A 24,216-nucleotide genomic window follows, 5' to 3' on the forward strand; every position below is an offset into this window, starting at 1 on the left:
AGCATTCACAAAGTGTATTAACCCATTAGGCGTTTCACAGGAATTAAAGCAACGTAGAGGTGAAATTTACAAATGTTATTTTTTTTGCCGAAATTCATTTCTAATACATTTTTTTTTGTACCACAGAAGGTTTTACCCAAGAAACACAACTCAATATTTATTGCCCAGATTCTGCAGATTTTAGAAATATCCCACATGTGGTCCTAGTGCGGTAATGGACTGAAACACCGGCCTCAGAAGCAAAGAAGCACCTGGAGGATTTTGGGCCTCCTTTTTTTTAGAATATATTTTAGGCTCCATGTCAGGTTTGAAGAGGTCTTGTGGTGTGGAAACCCCCCAAAAGTGACCCATTTTGGAAACTACACCCCTCAAGGAATTTATCTAGGTGTATAGTTAGCATTTTGACCGCACAGGTTTTTCGCTAAATTTATCAGAATTAGTCTGTAAAAATGAAAATCTACTTTTTTCTGAAAAAACATAGAATTTTTTATATTTACAAGAGATAATAAAGAAAATGCACCCCAACATTTGTAAAGCAATGTCTCCTGATTACGGCAATATCCCATGTGTGGTAATAAACTGCTGATTGGACCCCCAGCAAGGCTCAGAAGGGAAGGAGCGCCATTTGGATTTTGGAGCACGGAGTTTGCTGGATTGGTTTTCGGTGCCATGACGCGTTTGCAACGCCCTGGAGAGACCAAAACAGTGGAAACCCCCCAAAAGTGACCCCATTTTGGAACTATACCTCTCAAGGAATTTATCTAGGGGTATAGTTAGCATTTTGACCACACAGTTTTTTTGCAGAATTTAGTGGAATTAGGCAGTGAAAATTAAAATCAACTTTTTTTCTGAAAAAGCATAGAAATTTTACATTTTTACAAGGAATAAAGGAAAAAAAGAACCACAACATTTGTAAAGCATTTTCTCCTGATTACGGCAATACCCCATATGTGTAATAAACTGCTGATTGGACCCACGGCAGCGCTCAGAAGGGAAGGAGCGCCATTTGGATTTTGGAGCACGGATTTTGCTGGATTGTTTTTCGGTGCCATGCTGCCTTTGCAACGCCCCGGAGAGACCAAAACAGTGGAAGCCCCCCAAGTTACCCCATTTTGGAAACACCCCTCAAGGAATTTTTCTAGGGGTATAGTGAGCATTTAGACTCCACGGGTCTTTTGCAGAGTTTATTAGAATTAGGCGGAGAAAATTAATATCACAATTTTTTTCCACTAAAATGTTGAATTTTCTCATTTTCACAAGGGATAAAGGAGAAATAAACAACCAATTTTTCTAAAGCAATTTCTCCCGGGTACGGAAATACCCCACATGGGGTCATACATTTTTTTCATTAGAAATGAATTAACCCTTTCAGGACTGATCCATTTTTTGCTTTCTTATTTTCGTTTTTCACTCCCCGCCTTCCAAGAGCCATAACATTTTTCTTTTTCCGTCAGTAGAGTGATGTGACGGCTTATTTCTTGCGGGAGGAATTGTAGTTTCTATTGATACCATTTAAAGTGAAATAAAAAGTACTGGGAAACTGAAAAAAATAGGAAAATATAGGAATATAGGAAAAAAATCGGATTCAATTTTTTGGGGTTTCCGTTTTTACAGCTTTTGCCGTGCGGTAAAAACGAAAACTACAGCGATTTTGGCAGTTTAAATTATTTAAGTTTTTTACGGTGTTCACCGTGCGAGTTAAATAATGGTATATTGTAATAGTTCGGCCTTTTACGGACGTAGCGATATCAATTCTGTTTATTTTTTTACATTACTTTTGAAGAAAAATGGGAAAAGGTTTTTTTTTTTTAACTTTAAACTTTTTTCTTTCTCACTACTAATAACTTTAATTCTTCTACACATTTTATTAGTCCCCTTAGGGGACTTGAACCAGCGATCATTGGATCGCTGGTACAATATACTGCAACACTAATGTATTGCAGTATATTGTTGTTCTTACAGGCTTCTGTAACCACACGATCGCTGTTCCTGTTCATTAGTCCTGGGTGTCAGCTGTAATACACAGCTGACACCCACAGCGTATGGAGCGGGCTCAGCACGTGAGCCGGCTCCATACATCACCCCCGCACCATGACGTGCAATTAAGTCATAGTGCGCAAAGGGGTTAATGCACAGCGGATGGTGTGAATATTGCAATTTTGCACTGATGTGCCATTTTAGTGCATAATATGTTGTGCCCAGTTTGTGCCAATGAAGACAAATACCTCATAAAACGTTAAACGGGTTCTCCCGAGTATGGTGATGCCATATATGTGGGCGCAAACTGCTGTTTGGGCACGCTGCAGGGCTCAGAAGGGAGGGAGCGCCATTTTGCTTTTTGAGCGCAGATTTTTCTTGGTATTTTTTCTGTTTTGGGTTTTGCTGGTATTTCAGTTTATAATGTGGGGGCACATGTGGGCTGGGCAGAGTACATTAGGGCAAATAAGAGGGTATAATAATGCGGTAAATAAATAATAATTCACAGATGTGTGGCTGATGTCGCACTGATAAATGGCGCCCAATATTATCCGCTTTTAGAAAACACTGCACATTTTGCATCGCCATATTCCTGGGAGCCAGAACGTCTTTATTTTTTCACCACCGGAGCTGCGTGAGGGCTTATTTGTTGCGGGACAATCTGTACTTTTCATTGGTACCATTTTGGGTACATGCGATTTTTTGATCACTTTTTATTACATTTTTTTGCAAGCCGGGTGACCAAAAACCTGCAATTCTGACAATGTTTTTTCGTTTATTTTTTGCGGCGTTCACCGTGCACTATAAATGACCATTATATTTTATTCTGCGGGTCGGTACGATTACGGTGATACCAGAGGTATATAGGTTTTTTTTATGTTTTGCAGCGTTTGCGCAATAAAATCACTTTTTTAGAAAATAATTTATTTTCTGTCACCGTATTCTGAGAGCCGTAACTTTTTTATTTTTCAGTCAAAAAAGCTGTGTAAGAGCTTGTTTTTTGCGGGACGGGTTGTAGTTTTTATCGGTATTATTTTCGGGTACATGCGACTTTTTGATCACTTTTTATTCTCTATTTTGGGAGGGGTGGTGACCAAAAAATAGCGATTCTGGTGTAGTTTTTTATTGATTTTTTTTGGGGTGTTCATCGTGCGGGAAAAATAACATAATAGTTTTATAGTTGCGGTCGTTACGAACGCGGTGATACCAGATATGTCTACTTTTTTTAACGTGTTCATTTTTTTCCTATAATGAAAGACTTATTATAGGAAAAAAATGAAGTGTTTGTTTATAGAACTTATAACTTTTATTTTTACACTTTTTTTAAAACATTTTTATTATCTTTTTTTTACATTTTTTCACTTGTCCCACTAGGTGACATTTAGACTTGCAGCTCTGATCGCTGCTAGAGTACATTACACTACACACGTAGTGTAATGTGTTCTAACTGTCATTGTGACGTGACTGTCACACTGACAGGAAGCAGAGGAGGAACGGCCGGAGGCTGCTCCTCCGAGGTTTCCGTACATGGCAACCCGGAGGTCATTGTCTGACCTCCGATTGCCATGACAAGCATCGGTAGCCCCCACGATCACTTCGTGGGGGCTGCCTATGTGCTTCAAACCACTTAAATGCGGCGACGGTAATCCGTCGCCGCATTTATGGGGGTTAATTGCCAAAATCAGCGGCGATAGTCCGCTGACCGGCAAGGCTGGAGTGTCAGCTGTCCTCCCGGTTCCCGGACACTGTCCGTTAGGACAGTGTGCGCCGGGAACTACTCCGCAATAGTACGTCTGGATGCGGGAACTAACCCCTCTGCAGGACGTACTATTGCGGAGCAGTGCGTGCAGAGGTTAAGGACAAATCCAATATTGGCGTTGAGGACAGAACAATTTTTTATTTTCTTCCTCTTTGCGTCCCGGCGCGCATCCATTTTTTATTTTTCGTTCGACGTAGCTGTATGAGACTCTGTTTTTTGTGCGACGGGTTGTACTTTATGTAGGTGCCATTTTTTGGTACATTTATATTATCGTTTAATTTATATAAATTTATAGAAATTTTTATTTTGGCAAAATTTTTAAAAAAAATGCAGTTTTCATTTATTTATTTGTTAGAGCATACACCGATCATCATAAATGACACAATTAATATATTGCACAGGTTGGTATGATACCAAATATGTGTATAATATTTGATGTTTTGAATGTTATATTTAATAAAGTTTATTTATTGTAAAAAAAAAAGTGCATTGTGTGTATTTTTTACAGTTTTTTTTATACATTTTTTAAATAAATTTTACACTTTTTTTTTCCCCATAAGGGATTTAGATTTTTTTACTTTATTGTACTGGCATATATCTAAGCATACCTAAGCGAGCCCTAACAACAGGAAATATGGTCAGACAGCCCTGGGGTGTCTACCCATATAAGGCATGTCCCTCGATCACGTCAAAGGGATTCCCTGTAACACGATCAAAGTGGGTTCCCCCTTCTCATTTTCCCTTTCAATGCCGCGATCAGCTGTGATTCAAGGGGTTAACGGTGCAGATCAGAGGTTTCTCTGATCTTCACCATTAGAGCGGGGCCGCAACTGTGTAAACAGCAGTTTCCCCGCTCCCGATCACACATGCACACTTGCTGTGCCTGTGTGATCAGAACAAAGTGTATGAATGTCATGATGTGGCAAGCCGCTCATGAAGAGCATACACATTGTCGTCAACCAGTTAAAGAATAAAATTTTGGCTGTCTGCAGCCACCACTAGGGGGAGCTGTCTGCTATATGGATTTATACAGCTAATATTAAACTTATTGTGAGCTGTAAAAATCTGTAAGGAGACAGCTCCCTCTAGTGGTGGCTACAGGTAAACAGAACAGACCCCTTCCTGACCTAGGAGGAATGTATCTATGAATAAAAATTATACATACGAGGGGAAAGCTGGGTGACAACCTCCATGGGCAATGTAACGGCTGCCATTAGTGGTGTCACCCACAATCTGTTGCCCTATAGGAGATCACGATCATTCAGAAATTGTGGAACAGAATAGTAAAAGACTTCACACAAGAGATCGTCATGGGTCACCTCTTTTGTCACGTTCCACTTGGGTGCTGATATTGTTTATGTCATTTGCGGAATATAAACCAATATAATATGCCAAGTATCTCCTAATACTGGTGATGTCACAGCAAAACCCCAGCCTAGAAAAAAAAAAGTCACATAATCCAGCTTCCAGATGTTCCGATATAAAATATATATGTGGACGCACGTATCAGATGTATAAATGAAGCCGCATCCCATCCCTGGAAGAACTTGTAGGGAGAGGAGACAGCTTTGGTGGAGTATCCTACTGAGAGAGCCTGGAATGATGTGGATTACTCTGTATAAAAGGAATCTACCCCATGTTGAAAAAAATATAACTACTATAATACTGCCCCTATATACAAGAATATAACTACTATAATACTGCTCCTATATACAAGAATATAACTACTATAATACTGCCCCCTATATACAAGAATATAACTACTATAATACTGTTCCTATATACAAGAATATAACTACTATAATACTGTCCCCTATATACAAGAATGTAACTATTATAATACTGCCCCTATATACAAGAATATAACTACTATAATACTTCTCCTATATACAAGAATATAACGACTATAACACTGCTCTCTATATACAAGAATATAACTACTATAATACTGCCTCCTATATACAAGAATATAACTACTATAATACTGCCCCTATATACAAGAATATAACTAGTATAATACTGCACCCTATATACAAGAATATAACTACTATAATACTGCCCCTATATACAAGAATATAACTACTATAATACTACCCCCTATATACAAGAATATAACTACTATAATACTGCTCCTATATACAAGAATATAACTACTATAATACTGCCCCTATATACAAGAATATAACTACTATAATACTGCCCCTATATACAAGAATATAACTACTATAATACTGCCCCGTATATCCAAGAATATAACTACTATAATACTGCTCCTATATACAAGAATATAACTACTATAATACTGCTCCTATATACAAGAATATAACTACTATAATACTGCCCCTATATACAAGAATATAACTACTATAATACTGCTCCTACATACAAGAATATAACTACTATAATACTGCTCCTATATACAAGAATATAACTACTATAATACTGCCCCCTATATACAAGAATATAACTATTATAATACTGCCTCTACATACAAGAATATAACTACTATACTACTGCTCCTATATACAAGAATATAACTACTATAATACTGCCTCTATATACAAGAATATAACTACTATAATACTGCCCCCTATATACAAGAATATAACTATTATAATACTGCCTCTACATACAAGAATATAACTACTATATTACTGCCCTCTATATACAAGAATATAAGTACTATAATACTGCCTCTATATACAAGAATATAACTACTATAATACTGCCCCCTATATACAAGAATATAACTACTATAATACTGCCCCTATATACAAGAATATAACAACTATAATACTGTCCCCTATATACAAGAATATAACGACTATAACACTGCTCTCTATATACAATAATATAACTACTATAATACTGCCTCCTATATACAAGAATATAACTACTATAATACTGCCCCTATATACAAGAATATAACTACTATAATACTGCCTCCTATATACAAGAATATAACTACTATAATACTGCTCCTATATACAAGAATATAACTACTATAATACTGTCCCCTATATACAAGAATATAACTACTATAATACTGCCCCTATATACAAGAATATAACTACTATAATACTGCCTCCTATATACAAGAATATAACTACTATAATACTGCTCCTATATACAAGAATATAACTACTATAATACTGACCCTATATACAAGAATATAACTACTATAATACTGCCTCTATATACAAGAATATAACTACTATAATACTGTCCCCTATATACAAGAATATAACTACTATAATACTGCCCCTATATACAAGAATATAACTACTATAATACTGCTCCTATATACAAGAATATAACTATTATAATACTGCCCCCTATATACAAGAATATAACTACTATAATACTGCCCCCTATATACAAGAATATAACTACTATAACACTGCCACCTATACACAAGAATATAACTACTATAATACTGCCCCCTATATACAAGAATATAACTACTATAATACTGCACCTATATACAAGAATATAACAACTATAATACTGTCCCCTATATACAAGAATATAACGACTATAACACTGCTCTCTATATACAAGAATATAACTACTATAATACTGCCTCCTATATACAAGAATATAACACTATAATACTGCCCCTATATACAAGAATATAACTACTATAATACTGCCCCCTATATACAAGAATATAACTACTATAATACTGCCCCTATATACAGGAATATAACTACTATAATACTGCCCCCTATATACAAGAATATAACTAATATAATACCGCTCCTATATACAAGAATATAACTACTATAACACTGCCACCTATATACAAGAATATAACTACTATAATACTGCTCCTATATACAAGAATATAACTACTATAATACTGACCCTATATACAAGAATATAACTACTATAATACTGCCTCTATATACAAGAATATAACTACTATAATACTGCCCCTATATACAAGAATATAACTACTATAATACTGCCCCTATATACAAGAATATAACTACTATAATACTGCCCCCTATATACAAGAATATAACTACTATAATACTGCTCCTATATACAAGAATATAACTATTATAATACTGCCCCCTATATACAAGAATATAACTACTATAATACTGCCCCCTATATACAAGAATATAACTACTATAACACTGCCACCTATACACAAGAATATAACTACTATAATACTGCTCCTATATACAAGAATATAACTACTATAAGGCTGGATTCACACGAGCACATTACGTCCGAAATGGACGGACGTTTTTCGTCCGCAAGTCCCGGACCGAACACACTGCAGGGAGCCTGGCTCCTAGCATCATACTTATGTACGACGCTAGGAGTCCCTGCCTCGCTGCCGGACAACTGTCCCATACTGTAATCATGTTTTCAGTACGGGAAAGTAGTTCCACGGGGAGGCAGGGACTCCTAGCATCGTACATAGGTATGATGCTAGGAGCCCGGCTCCCTGCAGTGTGTTCGGTACGGGACTTGCGGCCGAAATACGTCCGTCCATTAAGGACGTAATGTGCTCGTGTGAATCCAGCCTAATACTGCCCCCTATATACAAGAATATAACTACTATAATACTGCTTCTATATACAAGAATATGACTACTATAATACTGCACCTATACACAAGAATATAACTACTATAATACTGCCCCCTATACACAAGAATATAACTACTATAATACTGCCCCTATGTACAAGAATATAACTACTATAATACTGCTCCTGTGTACAAGAATATAACTACTATAATACTGCCCCCTATGTACAAGAATATAACTACTATAATACTGCCTCCTATATACAAGAATATAACTACTATAATACTGCCCCCTATGTACAAGAATATAACTACTATAATACTGCCCCCTATATACAAGAATATAACTACTATAATACTGCTCCTATATACAGGAATATAACTACTATAATACTGCCCCTATATACAAGAATATAACTACTATAATACTGCTCCTATATACAAGAATATAACTACTATAATACTGCACCTATATACAAGAATATAACTACTATAATACTGCTCCTATATACAAGAATATAACTACTATAATACTGCCCCTATATGCAAGACTATAACTACTATAATACTGCCTCCTATATACAAGAATATAACTACTATAATACTGTCCCTATACACAAGAATATAACTGTAAAGGATCTGCCAGGCACAGCTTCTGTGTCAACGCCCATAGGTAATCAGTCTGCACCTGCTTCTATGTCTGTGAGACTGACTCCATCTTCCACCACTCAGCATGGCAGGCTTAGGAGTGGGAGAGCCTATCACAGCCTGGCCAGACGGAGCTAGCTCCCGCCCTCTGTCTATTTATACCTGCCTTTCCTGTTCCTCCTTGCTTGTGATTCTTCTCGTTTGGTTTCCTGGCCCTGCTGCAACTTCTGAACTATTTGACCCTGCTTCATATTGACCCTGGCTTACTGACTACTCTCCTCCTGCTCTGCGTTTGGTACCTCGTACACTCCTGGTTTGACTCGGCTTGTTCACTACTCTCCTGCTCTGCGTTTGGTACCTCGTACACTCCTGGTTTGACTCGGCTCGTTCACCACTCTTGTTGCTCACGGTGTTGCCGTGGGCAACTGCCCCATTTCCCTTCGCTTCTGTGTACCCTTGTCTGTTTGTCTGTCGTGCACTTACTGAGCGTAGGGACCGTCGCCCAGTTGTACCCCGTCGCCTAGGGCGGGTTGTTGCAAGTAGGCAGGGACTGAGTGGCGGGTAGATTAGGGCTCACTTGTCTGTTTCCCTACCCCCATCATTACATAATCACAAGCCCTATACCTAGTCTACCCTGGTCCCTCACACTACTATGGACCCCCTTGAGACCCTGGCTCAGCAAATGCAGGGTCTCTCCCTACAGGTCCAGGCCCTGGCTCAGAGGGTCAACCAGCCTGACGCTACCATAGTAGTGCCCCTCACCTCACCTCTTGAACCCCACCTCAAGTTGCCTGACCGGTTCTCAGGGGACCGGAAGACTTTTCTCTCCTTTCGGGAGAGTTGTAGGCTCTATTTTCGCTTAAAGCCCCACTCCTCAGGTTCTGAGAGCCAGCGGGTGGGTATAATTATGTCCCGGCTCCAGGAAGGGCCCCAAGAATGGGCCTTCTCCTTGGCTCCTGACGCCCCTGAACTTTCCTCCGTTGATCTTTTATTTTCTGCTCTCGAACTCATTTATGACGAGACTGACAGGACTGCCTTTGCCGAGAGTCAGCTGGTGACCTTACGTCAGGGTAAGAGACCTGTTGAGGAGTATTGTTCTGACTTTAGGAAGTGGTGCGTAGCTTCTCGGTGGAATGACCCTGCCTTAAGGTGCCAGTTTAGGTTGGGTCTGTCGAATTCCCTGAAAGACCTGCTAGTTAGCTATCCCTCTTCTGACTCCCTAGACCAGGTTATGGCTTTAGCGGTACGACTTGACCGACGTTTCAGGGAACGACAACTTGAACGTTTTTGTGTTTTCCCCTCTGACTCCCCCATGATGCCTCCCGAGGTCCCGTTGCTTTGCTCTTCCACGGAAGACTCGGAGATACCTATGCAACTCGGGGCCTCCTTGTCCCCCCAACAACGTAGAGAGTTCCGCAGGAAGAATGGTCTCTGCTTCTATTGTGGGGATTACAAGCATCAAGTGAACACCTGTCCTAGGCGTAAGAATAAGCAGCCGGAAAACTTCCGCGCCTAAGTGATCATCGGGGAGGTCATTTGGGCGCACAGGTATTTCCCATAAATATGAAAAGTAATAAAATCTTGCTTCCCTTTCAGGTCTCTTTTGGTGGTAGGTCTACTACCGGCAGTGCCTTCGTGGATTCAGGGTCTTCTGCTAATATCATGTCTGTGGAATTTGCTATGTCTCTAGCTATGTCTTTGATTGATTTGCCTAAATCTGTCCCGGTAGTGGGTATCGACTCCACTCCTCTTGCTAATGGTTATTTTACACAGCATACCCCTGTTTTTGAACTCCTTGTTGGCTCCATGCATTTGGAGCAGTGCTCTGTACTGTTGATGCAGGGATTATCGTCCGATTTGGTTTTAGGCCTTCCCTGGTTGCAGTTGCATAATCCCACGTTTGACTGGAATACTGGGGAGCTAACCAAATGGGGTAATGAATGTTGTACGTCATGTTTTTCTGTTAATTCTATTTCTCCCCCTGAGGAGGTGAACACGCTACCTGAGTTTGTTCAGGACTTCGCTGATGTTTACTCTAAGGAGGCCTCCGAAGTGTTACCTCCTCATAGAGAATACGATTGCGCTATCGATTTGGTACCAGGAGCTAAGCTCCCTAAGGGTAGGATATTTAATCTCTCTTGTCCCGAACGTGAAGCCATGAGAGAGTATATCCAGGAATGCCTGGCCAAGGGTTACATTCGCCCCTCTACTTCTCCGGTAGGTGCTGGCTTCTTCTTCGTAGGGAAGAAGGATGGTGGTCTTAGGCCATGCATATAACTACTATAATACTACCCCTTATGTGCAAGGATATAACTACTATAATACTGCCCCTATATACAAGAATATAACTACTATAATACTGCCCCTATATACAAGAATATCACTACTATAATACTGCCCCCTATATACAAGAATATAACTACTATAATACTGCCCCTATATACAAGAATATAACTACTATAATACTGCTCCTATATACAAGAATATAACTACTATAATACTGCCCTCTATATACAAGAATATAACTACTATAATACTGCCCCCTATATACAAGAATATAACTACTATATTACTGTGCCCTATATACAAGAATATAACTATTATAATACTGCCCCCTGTATACAAGAATATAACTACTATAATACTGCCCCTTATGTATAAGAATATAACTACTATAATACTGCTCCTATATACAAGAATATAACTACTATAATACTGCCCCTATGTACAGGAATATAACTACTATAATACTGCCCCTATATACAAGAATATAACTACTATAATACTGCCTCCTATATACAAGAATAAAACTACTATAACACTGCCCCATATATACAAGATTATAACTACTATAATACTGCCCCTATATACAAGAATATAACTACTATAATACTGCCTCCTATGTACAAGAATATAACTACTATAATACTGCCTCCTATATACAAGAATATAACTACTATAATACTGCCCCCTATATACAAGAATATAACTACTATAATACCGCTCCTATATACAAGAATATAACTACTATAAAACTGCCACCTATATACAAGAATATAACTACTATAATACTGCTCCTATATACAAGAATATAACTACTATTATACTGCCCCCTATATACAAGAATATAACTACTATAATACTGCCCCCTATATACAAGAATATAACTACTATAATACTGCCCCTATATACAAGAATATAACTACTATAATACTGCCTCCTATATACAAGAATATAACTACTATAATACTGCCCCTATATACAAGACTATAACTACTATAATACTGCTCCTATATACAAGAATATAACTACTATAATACTGCTCCTATATACAAGAATATAACTACTATAATACTGCCCCTATATACAAGAATATAACTACTATAATACTGCCCCTATATACAAGAATATAACTACTATAATACTACCCCTTATATGCAAGGATATAACTACTATAAGGGCATGCCCCCACGTGGCGGAATTCCTCCGCAACTGTCCGCATCAATGCCGCACCTAATCCGGGTTGCGGATTACGGCTGCGCATCTGCCCAAATGTGCAGTAAATTGATGCGGACTAGCTGCTGCGGACTGCGGGAAAAGTGCTTCCCTTCTCTCTATCAGTGCAGGATAGAGAGAAGGGACAGCACTTTCCCTAGTGAAAGTAAACGAATTTCATACTTACCGGCCGTTGTCTTGGTGACGCGTCCCTCTTTCGGCATCCAGCCCTACCTCCCTGGATGACGCGGCAGTCCATGTGACCACTGCAGCCTGTGATTGGCTGCAGCCGTCACTAAGACTGAAACGTCATCCTGGGAAGCCGGACTGGAGACAGAAGCAGGGAGTTCTCGGTAAGTATGAACTTCTATTTTTTTGACAGGTTGCTGTATATTGAGATCGTAGTCACTGTCCAGGGTGCAGAAACAGTTACTGCCGATCGCTTAACTCTTTCAGCACCCTGGACAGTGACTATTTACTGACGTCTCCTAGCAACGCTCCCGTAATTACGGGAGCCCCATTGACTTCCTCAGTCTGGCTGTAGACCTAGAAATACATGGGTCCAGCCAGAATGAAGAAATGTCATGGCAAAAAAGCAAGACGCATCCGCAGCACACATAACATGTGCATGACAGCTGCGGACTTCATTGCGGAATTTAGAATCTCCATTGAAGTCAATGGAGAAATTCCGCCATGAGTCCGCCACTGCTCCGCAACAGACAGAGCATGCTGCGGACACCAAATTCCGCTCCGCAGCCTATGCTCTGCAGCGGAATTTTACGCCTCGTCTAAACGAACACTTCTAAATAGAAGTGGAAGGCAATGGAGAAACGGCTCCGCTGCGGATTAACGCTGCGGAGTGTCCGCAGCGGAATTTAAGTGAAATTCCGCCACGTGTGAACCCAGCCTAATACTGCCCCTATATACAAGAATATAACTACTATAATACTGCCCCTATATACAAGAATATCACTACTATAATACTGCCCCCTATATACAAGAATATAACTACTATAATACTGCCCCCTATATACAAGAATATAACTACTATAATACTGCCCCCTATATACAAGAATATAACTACTATAATACTGCCCCCTATATACAAGAATATAACTACTATAATACTGCCCCTATATACAAGAATATATCTACTATAATACTGCTCCTATATACAAGAATATAACTACTATAATACTGCCCCTATATACAAGAATATAACTACTATAATACTGTCCCCTATCTACAAGAATATAACTACTATAATACTGCCCCCTATATACAAGAATATAACTACTATAATACTGCCCCCTATATACAAGAATATAACTACTATAATACTGCTCCTATATACAAGAATATAACTACTATAATACTACCCCCTATATACAAGAATATAACTACTATAATACTGCCTCCTATATACAAGACTATAACTACTATAATACTGCCCCCTATATACAAGAATATAACTACTATAATACTGCTCCTATATACAAGAATATAACTACTATAATACTGCCCCTATATACAAGAATATAACTACTATAATACTGCCCCTATATTCAAGAATAAAGCTACTATTATACTGCCCTCTATATACAAGAATATAACTACTATAATACTGCTCCTATATACAAGAATATAACTACTATAATACTGCCCCTATATACAAGAATATAACTACTATAATACTACCCCCTATATACAAGAATATAACTACTATAATACTGCTCCTATATACAAGAATATAACTACTATAATACAGCTCCCTATATACAAGAATATAACTACTATAATACTGCCCCCTATATACAAGAATATAACTACTATAATACTACCCCCTATATACAAGAATATAACTACTATAATACTACCCCTGTATACAAGAATATAACTACTATAATACTGCCCCCTATATACAAGAATATAACTACTATAATACTGGCCCTATATACAAGAATATAACTACTATAATACTACACCTATACACAAGAATATTACTACTATAATACTGCTCTATATACAAGAATATAACTACTAATACTACTGCCCCTATATACAAGAATATAACTACTATAATACTGCCCCTATATACAAGAATATAACTACTATAATACTGCCCCCTATATACAAGAATATAACTACTATAATACTGGCCCTATATACAAGAATATAACTACTATAATACTACACCTATACACAAGAATATTACTACTATAATACTGCTCTATATACAAGAATATAACTACTAATACTACTGCCCCTATATACAAGAATATAACTACTATAATACTGCCCCCTATATACAAGAATATAACTACTATAATACTGCCCCCTATATACAAGAATATAACTACTATAATACTGCCCCTATATACAAGAATATAACTACTATAATACTGCCCCTATATACAAGAATATAACTACTATAATAGAATGATGTATATTTATTGATTAGTAATTATTATATATATATTGATGTTATAGTCGGAATCACTCTTGAACATTGTGAGTTGCTCTTTGATACTTTTCTCCCGGTCTCCAGTATCTTGGTCTCGGTCTCTGGATGACTTGGTTGATGATTTTACGTCTTGCAGTCGATATCATCTGAGTGTTCAATATTGAAGGGGTCCAGGATAAATTTTCTGCAGACAATCAAATGATGGCCATGTTAAATCTATGACAGCAGCAGGAGAGGAGTGTGCTGATCTTGTGAAAGGTCATAGAGTGAGAATTACAACGTGGAAGGAACAGTGTCTTCTAGCGAGTATTTCAGGAAAGTAGTGTGCTTGTTTTGTGGGGGGCAGTGACCTGTCCACTCATGTGATGATGATAGTGAGGACAGGACTACTTGTGACAGGGGTAGTGTCATGATGTGGGGCGGGGGATGGAGAGAAGTGGGAGGTCACAGACAGTGGTAGGAGCATGGCCCCAGCAGTACAGAGTATTTCAGGAGAGGAATGTGCTGATCTTGTGGGTGGCAGTGACCTGTCCACTCATGATGTTGTTACTGAGGACAGAGCTGCATGTGACAGGGGCAATGTCACGATGTGAGGAGGGGAATGGAGACAAGTGATATACAAGATAGACATTAGGAGAGGCAGGGATCCCAGCAGCACAGAGTATTTTTCTTTCAGATGTTCATACACATTAGGTGAGTTTCTAATGAAAAGGATGGAATGGCTATGGATTTGGTTTTGGCTGAGCCTGGAGGTGCTGTCCTCAGGTGTCTGTCTCACATCCCTCCCTGTCACTTTAGTAAACTGATTAATAATTCTATATTACAGACGACTCCTTCTTCACAAGATAATTCTTCAGGCCTTCTGCAGCCGATGTGGTTTCACTTCCTGAGTACACGGTTTGGTGAGTGCACTGAAACCTTCACATCGGAAAACAGGCCTGATAACATCACACTATAGCTCTAAGCAATGTCTATTCAACAATAATGACACATATCATGCATATAATCAGATACAGTATATCATCACACATATCATCTCACGTATCATCACACATGTCATCCATATCATCACATACAGTATATCATCTCACATATCATCACACATTATCCACAGCATCTCACATATCCTCTCACATATTATCCATATCATCTCACATATCATCCATATAATTACATACAGTATATCATCTTACATATCACCCATATCACACATATCATCCATATCATCACACATATTCATATAATCTCACATATCATTCATATCATCTTACAAATCACCCATATTATTTCACATATCATCCATATAATCACATACAGTATATCATCTTACATATCACCCATATCATCTCACATATCATCCATATTATCTCACATATCACCCATATCATCTCACATATCATCCATATTATCTCACATATCACCCATATCATCTCACATATTATCCATATTATCATCACACATATCATCCATATCATCACATACAGTATATAATCTCACATATTATCCATATCATCACACATATTACCCATATCATCTCACATATCATCCATATCATCTCACATATCATCAATATCATCACACATTATCCACATCATCTCACATATCCATATAATTACATACAGTATATCATCTTACATATCACCCATATCATCACACATGTCATCCATATCATCACACATATCATCCATATCATCTTACATATCATCCGTGTCATCTCATATATCATCTGACATATTACCTATATCATCTCACATATCCATATAATCTCACATATCACCCATATCATCTCACATATAACCCATGTCATCACACATATCATCCATATCATCTTACATATCATCCATATCATCACACATATTCTGTCATCTCACATATTACCCATATCATCTCACATATCATCCATATCATCTCACATATTACCCATATCATCTCACATATCATCCATATTATCTCACATATTATCCATATCATCACACATATTACGCATATCATCTCACATATATCCCATGTCATCTCACATATCATCCATGTCATCTCACATATCATCCATGTCATCTCACATATTATCCATATCATCTCACATATTATCGATATAATTACATACAGTATATCATCTTACATATCACCCATATCATCACACATCATCCATGTCATCTCACATATCATCCATATCCTCACACATATCATCCATATCATCTCACATATCATCCATGTCATCTCACATATCATCCATATCACTCACATATCAACCCATATCACCTAACATATAACCCATGTCATCTCACATATAACCCATGTCATCTCACATATCATCCATGTCATCTCACATATTATCCATATCATCTCACATATCATCCATGTCATCTCACATATTACCCATGTCATCTCACATATTACCCATGTCATCTCACATATCATCCATATCCTCACACATATCATCCATATCATCTCACATATCATCCATGTCATCTCACATATCATCCATATCATCTCACATATCAACCCATATCACCTAACATATAACCCATGTCATCTCACATATTACCCATGTCATCTCACATATCATCCATGTAATCTCACATATTATCCATATCATCTCACATATCATCCATGTCATCTCACATATCATCCATATCATCACACATTATCCACATCATCTCACATATCATCGATATAATTACATACAGTATATCATCTTACATATCACCCATATCATCACACATATCATCCATGTCATCTCACATATCATCCATATCATCTCACATATCATCCATGTCATCTCACATATCATCCATATCATCTCACATATCATCCATATCTTCTCACATATCATCCATGTCATCTCACATATCATCCATATAATCTCACATATCACCCATATCCTCACACATATCATCCATGTCATCTCACATATCATCCATGTCATCTCACATATCATCTCACATATCATACATATCATCTCACATATTATCCATGTCATCTCACATATCATCCATATCATTACACATTATCCACATCATCTCACATATCATCGATATAATTACATACAGTATATCATCTTACATATCACCCATATCATCACACATATCATCCATGTCATCTCACATATCATCCATATCATCTCACATATCATCCATGTCATCTCACATATCATCCATATCCTCACACATATCATCCATATCATCTCACATATCATCCATGTCATCTCACATATCATCCATATCATCTCACATATCAACCCATATCACCTAACATATAACCCATGTCATCTCACATATTACCCATGTCATCTCACATATCATCCATGTCATCTCACATATTATCCATATCATCTCACATATCATCCATGTCATTTCACATATCATCCATATCATCTCACATATCAACCCATATCACCTAACATATAACCCATGTCATCTCACATATTATCCATATCATCTCACATATCATCCATGTCATCTCACATATCATCCATATCATCACACATTATCCACATCATCTCACATATCATCGATATAATTACATACAGTATATCATCTTACATATCACCCATATCATCACACATATCATCCATGTCATCTCACATATCATCCATATCATCTCACATATCATCCATGTCATCTCACATATCATCCATATCATCTCACATATCATCCATGTCATCTCACATATCATCCATATCATCTCACATATCAACCCATATCACCTAACATATAACCCATGTCATCTCACATATTACCCATGTCATCTCACATATCATCCATGTCATCTCACATATTATCCATATCATCTCACATATCATCCATGTCATCTCACATATCATCCATATCATCTCACATATCAACCCATATCACCTAACATATAACCCATGTCATCTCACATATTATCCATATCATCTCACATATCATCCATGTCATCTCACATATCATCCATATCATCACACATTATCCACATCATCTCACATATCATCGATATAATTACATACAGTATATCATCTTACATATCACCCATATCATCACACATATGATCCATGTCATCTCACATATCATCCATATCATCTCACATATCATCCATGTCATCTCACATATCATCCATATCATCTCACATATCATCCATATCTTCTCACATATCATCCATGTCATCTCACATATCATCCATATAATCTCACATATCACCCATATCCTCACACATATCATCCATGTCATCTCACATATCATCCATGTCATCTCACATATCATCTCACATATCATACATATCATCTCACATATTATCCATGTCATCTCACATATCATCCATATCATTACACATTATCCACATCATCTCACATATCATCGATATAATTACATACAGTATATCATCTTACATATCACCCATATCATCACACATATCATCCATATTATCTCACATATCACCCATATCATCTCACATATCATCCATATTATCTCACATATCATCCATATCATCTCACATATCATCCATGTCATCTCACATATCATCCATATCATCTCACATATCATCCATGTCATCTCACATATCATCTCACATATCATACATATCATCTCACATATTATCCATGTCATCTCACATATCATCCATATCATTACACATTATCCACATCATCTCACATATCATCGATATAATTACATACAGTATATCATCTTACATATCACCCATATCATCACACATATCATCCATGTCATCTCACATATCATCCATATCATCTCACATATCATCCATGTCATCTCACATATCATCCATATCCTCACACATATCATCCATATCATCTCACATATCATCCATGTCATCTCACATATCATCCATATCATCTCACATATCAACCCATATCACCTAACATATAACCCATGTCATCTCACATATTACCCATGTCATCTCACATATCATCCATGTCATCTCACATATTATCCATATCATCTCACATATCATCCATGTCATCTCACATATCATCCATATCATCTCACATATCAACCCATATCACCTAACATATAACCCATGTCATCTCACATATTATCCATATCATCTCACATATCATCCATGTCATCTCACATATCATCCATATCATCACACATTATCCACATCATCTCACATATCATCGATATAATTACATACAGTATATCATCTTACATATCACCCATATCATCACACATATGATCCATGTCATCTCACATATCATCCATATCATCTCACATATCATCCATGTCATCTCACATATCATCCATATCATCTCACATATCATCCATATCTTCTCACATATCATCCATGTCATCTCACATATCATCCATATAATCTCACATATCACCCATATCCTCACACATATCATCCATGTCATCTCACATATCATCCATGTCATCTCACATATCATCTCACATATCATACATATCATCTCACATATTATCCATGTCATCTCACATATCATCCATATCATTACACATTATCCACATCATCTCACATATCATCGATATAATTACATACAGTATATCATCTTGCATATCACCCATATCATCACACATATCATCCATATTATCTCACATATCACCCATATCATCTCACATATCATCCATATTATCTCACATATCATCCATATCATCTCACATATCATCCATGTCATCTCACATATCATCCATATCATCTCACATATCATCCATATTATCTCACATATCACCCATATCCTCACACATATCATCCATGTCATCTCACATATCATCCATGTCATCTCACATATCATCCATATCCTCAGACATATCATCCATGTCATCTCACATATCATCCATGTCATCTCACATATTATCCATATCATCTCACATATCATCCATGTCATCTAAAGTGGGATGAACTGGCCTGAGGGTCGCAGCGCTTTACTTTCTTACAAGGGTCGGGAACAGTGGAGGGGCAAAAAGGCATCATGGCGTCCTGTCCAGGGACATAGTGACGTGAGCCAGCACCACCGGTGGTCCCATTTTCGATATGGGGTCCCCCTTCTCCACTTTATTCACCTGTATATACTTATGTATAACTTTATAACGATTTGTTAATGTATTCATTTCGTTATTAATTAAATTTATTTTTTAATTATGTTTTTTTAATATGAAAGGTACAAATGAGACCACTGAAGACGTCTTACTTCTCGCTTCCAGTGAGGTCACCTGGCCCTGCGTACACGTAAGCGCTGCGAGGTGTCGCCCTGATGACGGTGCTCGGCCTGTGGGAATGCGACATATAATAATAACCTGCGAAGGCTGAAATCTGTCACAGTTGTCTGAACAGATGACTAAGATGGGACGTTACAATGAGCGATGCATTGTTCACTTTGCACGACCCCTATCCGTATTCCCTATAACAGCGGTAATGTGGTAATTTACGGAGAACACAAATAAAAGTTTTATTTTAGGTTCACACCTCATGAATAGTTTTTAAAAAATCACGAAAAATATCAAACACCAAAAACATTTTAATAACCTAACAATTAAAAAGTTATTACCGTTAAACCATCACGTCTATTAAAAATTTAAAAAAAGACAATTGAAGCAAAATATTCTCTGGTCATTAGGGGGTTAAACCGTCAGGGGAATTTTTTCAAAAATTTTTATGTACAGGATTAAAAAAAAAAAAATAATGTATTTATTTATAATTTTTTTAAATTGAATATAAAATGTTTACCACATTTTAACCTCACTTGCGCCATTTTTTTTTTATACGCCATTTTTTTTTTTTGAAAGCCTAAGTATATTCCGATACATAAAACGGTACTGTATTATATAAGAGCGCGGCGGAGGCGGCGGCGGCGTGTATCAGATCGCTATATACTCGCTGATGCTTCTCTTGTATCGTCATCCCATCCTGTGCTCTGCGACTTCTCACCGTCACGTGTCGTCCTCTATGACTTACGACTTCACCACTATTTTTCGTACATCCTGTGTAAGGAGAGGGGGGGGGGGGGGTATGTAAAAAAAAAATGAATTGAGAGGAAATAGATGATGACGCGGTGAAAATAAAGGTCAGTATTGTTGCCCATGACAACCAGCGGCGGTTGCTATGGGAGACGCCGCCTCCTCTCTTCTGTGGTGAGCCCCCGTGGTGTCCCCATGTATGGGCAGGTCAGCTTCGCCCTCGCCCCTCTCTGCTCCGCTTTGCACTCAGTATCTGTTTAGATTTGTGTCTAAATTTAACCACTGATTGCTTCCCCTCCCCTCCTTCCTCCTCTCTCTCCAGTTTTGCAGGACTAGTCACTGGGCAGGGTCCTCGCTCTGGTATCTCGCAGCCCTGGGACTCAGCGGTGAAGTGACAGGAGGCGAGAACGGAAATTGCAAGAACAAACTTCAAGACAGTTACTTCGTGACAACGCAGGACGGTTTTGGACGTTTCTCGGCGCAGCAGAGTCCGGTCCCCTCCTGTGATATAGGAAATGGAGGTAATTTCTCGCGCGCTTCGGGAGTTTGCACTTTGTTTCTTGCTGTCACTGGGTCTGCGGAACGCGTGGGACCCGGCGGCTATCACCATGCGGCGCATGCATCACCTTTAGAATGGTGGTTGAGGGCAGGAAGAACGATGTCAGGGTTTAACCGTTCACATTTTACTATATTGGCTGTCCTTCTCTGTAGATGTAGCAGAGCTGAACTTGTTCTTAATCTCGTTAGGGCTGTGTTACTTGTACGGTGACCTGCAGCCTTATATTAAATCACAGGTAACACATTGTGTTGTGTCAAATTAACTTTGTTCTGCTACATATGACAAACTTGACTCTGCTACATGTGTGTGCCACAGGGAATTTCATGTTAAACAATCTATCAGTCTCCAGATTACTAGTGGGGACGTTCTGTTACGGTCTGTCTTTTTTAGGGTCCTAGGACATACTAATTGTTGGGAACCTAGAAAAATGACACACTGACACTTGGGGTACAGGATAATGATACACTGACACTTGGGGTACAGGATAATGATACACTGACACTTGGGGTACAGGATAATGACACACTGACACTTGGGGTACAGGATAATGACACACTGACACTTGGGGTACAGGATAATGATACACTGACACTTGGGGTACAGGATAATGATACACTGACACTTGGGGTACAGGATAATGATACACTGACACTTGGGGTACAGGATAATGATACACTGACACTTGGGGTACAGGATAATGACACTGACACTTGGGATACAGGATAATGATACACTGACACTGGGGGTACAGGATAATGCCACTGACACTTGGGGTACAAGATAATGACACTGACACTTGGGATACAGGATAATGATACACTGACACTGGGGGGACAGGACGATGACACTGACACTTGGGGTACAGGATAGTGATACACTGACATTTGAGGTACAAGATAATGATACACTGACACTTGGGGTGCAGGATAATGATACTGACACTTGGGGTGCAGGATAATGATATACTGACACTTGGGGCACAAGATAATGACACTGACACTTGGGGTACAGGATAATGACACTGACACTTGGGGTACAGGATAATGACACTGACACTTGGGGTACAGGATAATGATACACTGACACTTGGGGTACAGGATAATGATACACTGACACTTGGGATACAGGATAATGATAAACTGACACTGGGGGGACAGGACAATGACACTGACACTTGGGGTACAGGGTAATGATACACTGACACTTGGGGTACAGGATGATGATACACTGACACTTGGGGTGCCGGATAATGATAGAATGACACTTGGGTTACATGATAATGATACACTGACACTTGGGGTACAGGATAATGATACACTGACTCTTAGGGTACAGGATAATGATACACTGACACTTGGGGTACAGGATAATGATACACTGACACTTGGTGTACAGGATAATGCCACTGACACTTGGGGTACAAGATAATGACACTGACACTTGGGGTACAGGATAACGATACACTGACACTTGGGGTACAGGATAATGATACACTGACTCTTAGGGTACAGGATAATGATACACTGACACTTGGGGTACAGGATAATGATACACTGACACTTGGGGTACAGGATAATGCCACTGACACTTGGGGTACAAGATAATGACACTGACACTTGGGGTACAGGATAACGATACACTGACACTTGGGGTACAGGATAATGACACTGACACTTGGGGTACAGGATAATGACACTGACACTTGGGGTACAGGATAATGACACTGACACTTGGGGTACAGGATAATGACACTGACACTTGGGGTACAGGATAATGACACTGACACTTGGGGTACAGGATAATGATACACTGACACTTGGGGTACAGGATAATGATACACTGACACTTGGGGTACAGGATAATG

General features: G+C 38.4%; 1 protein-coding gene across 1 annotated transcript in view; it reads left to right on the top strand.

The window, feature by feature from the left end:
- The first annotated feature begins 22,142 nt into the window (after positions 1–22,142).
- RCSD1 (RCSD domain containing 1) overlaps positions 22,143–24,216 on the top strand; it is a 75,073-nt gene continuing 72,999 nt past the window's right edge. Inside the window, exon 1 of the mRNA XM_075854668.1 lies at positions 22,143–22,314. Coding sequence (XP_075710783.1) covers positions 22,309–22,314 — 6 coding nt within the window. The 5' untranslated portion in view covers positions 22,143–22,308. The remainder of the gene's footprint in view (positions 22,315–24,216) is intronic.

Source organism: Rhinoderma darwinii, chromosome 2 (assembly GCF_050947455.1).
Source record: "Rhinoderma darwinii isolate aRhiDar2 chromosome 2, aRhiDar2.hap1, whole genome shotgun sequence".
Classification (NCBI taxonomy): Eukaryota; Metazoa; Chordata; class Amphibia; order Anura; family Rhinodermatidae; genus Rhinoderma; species Rhinoderma darwinii.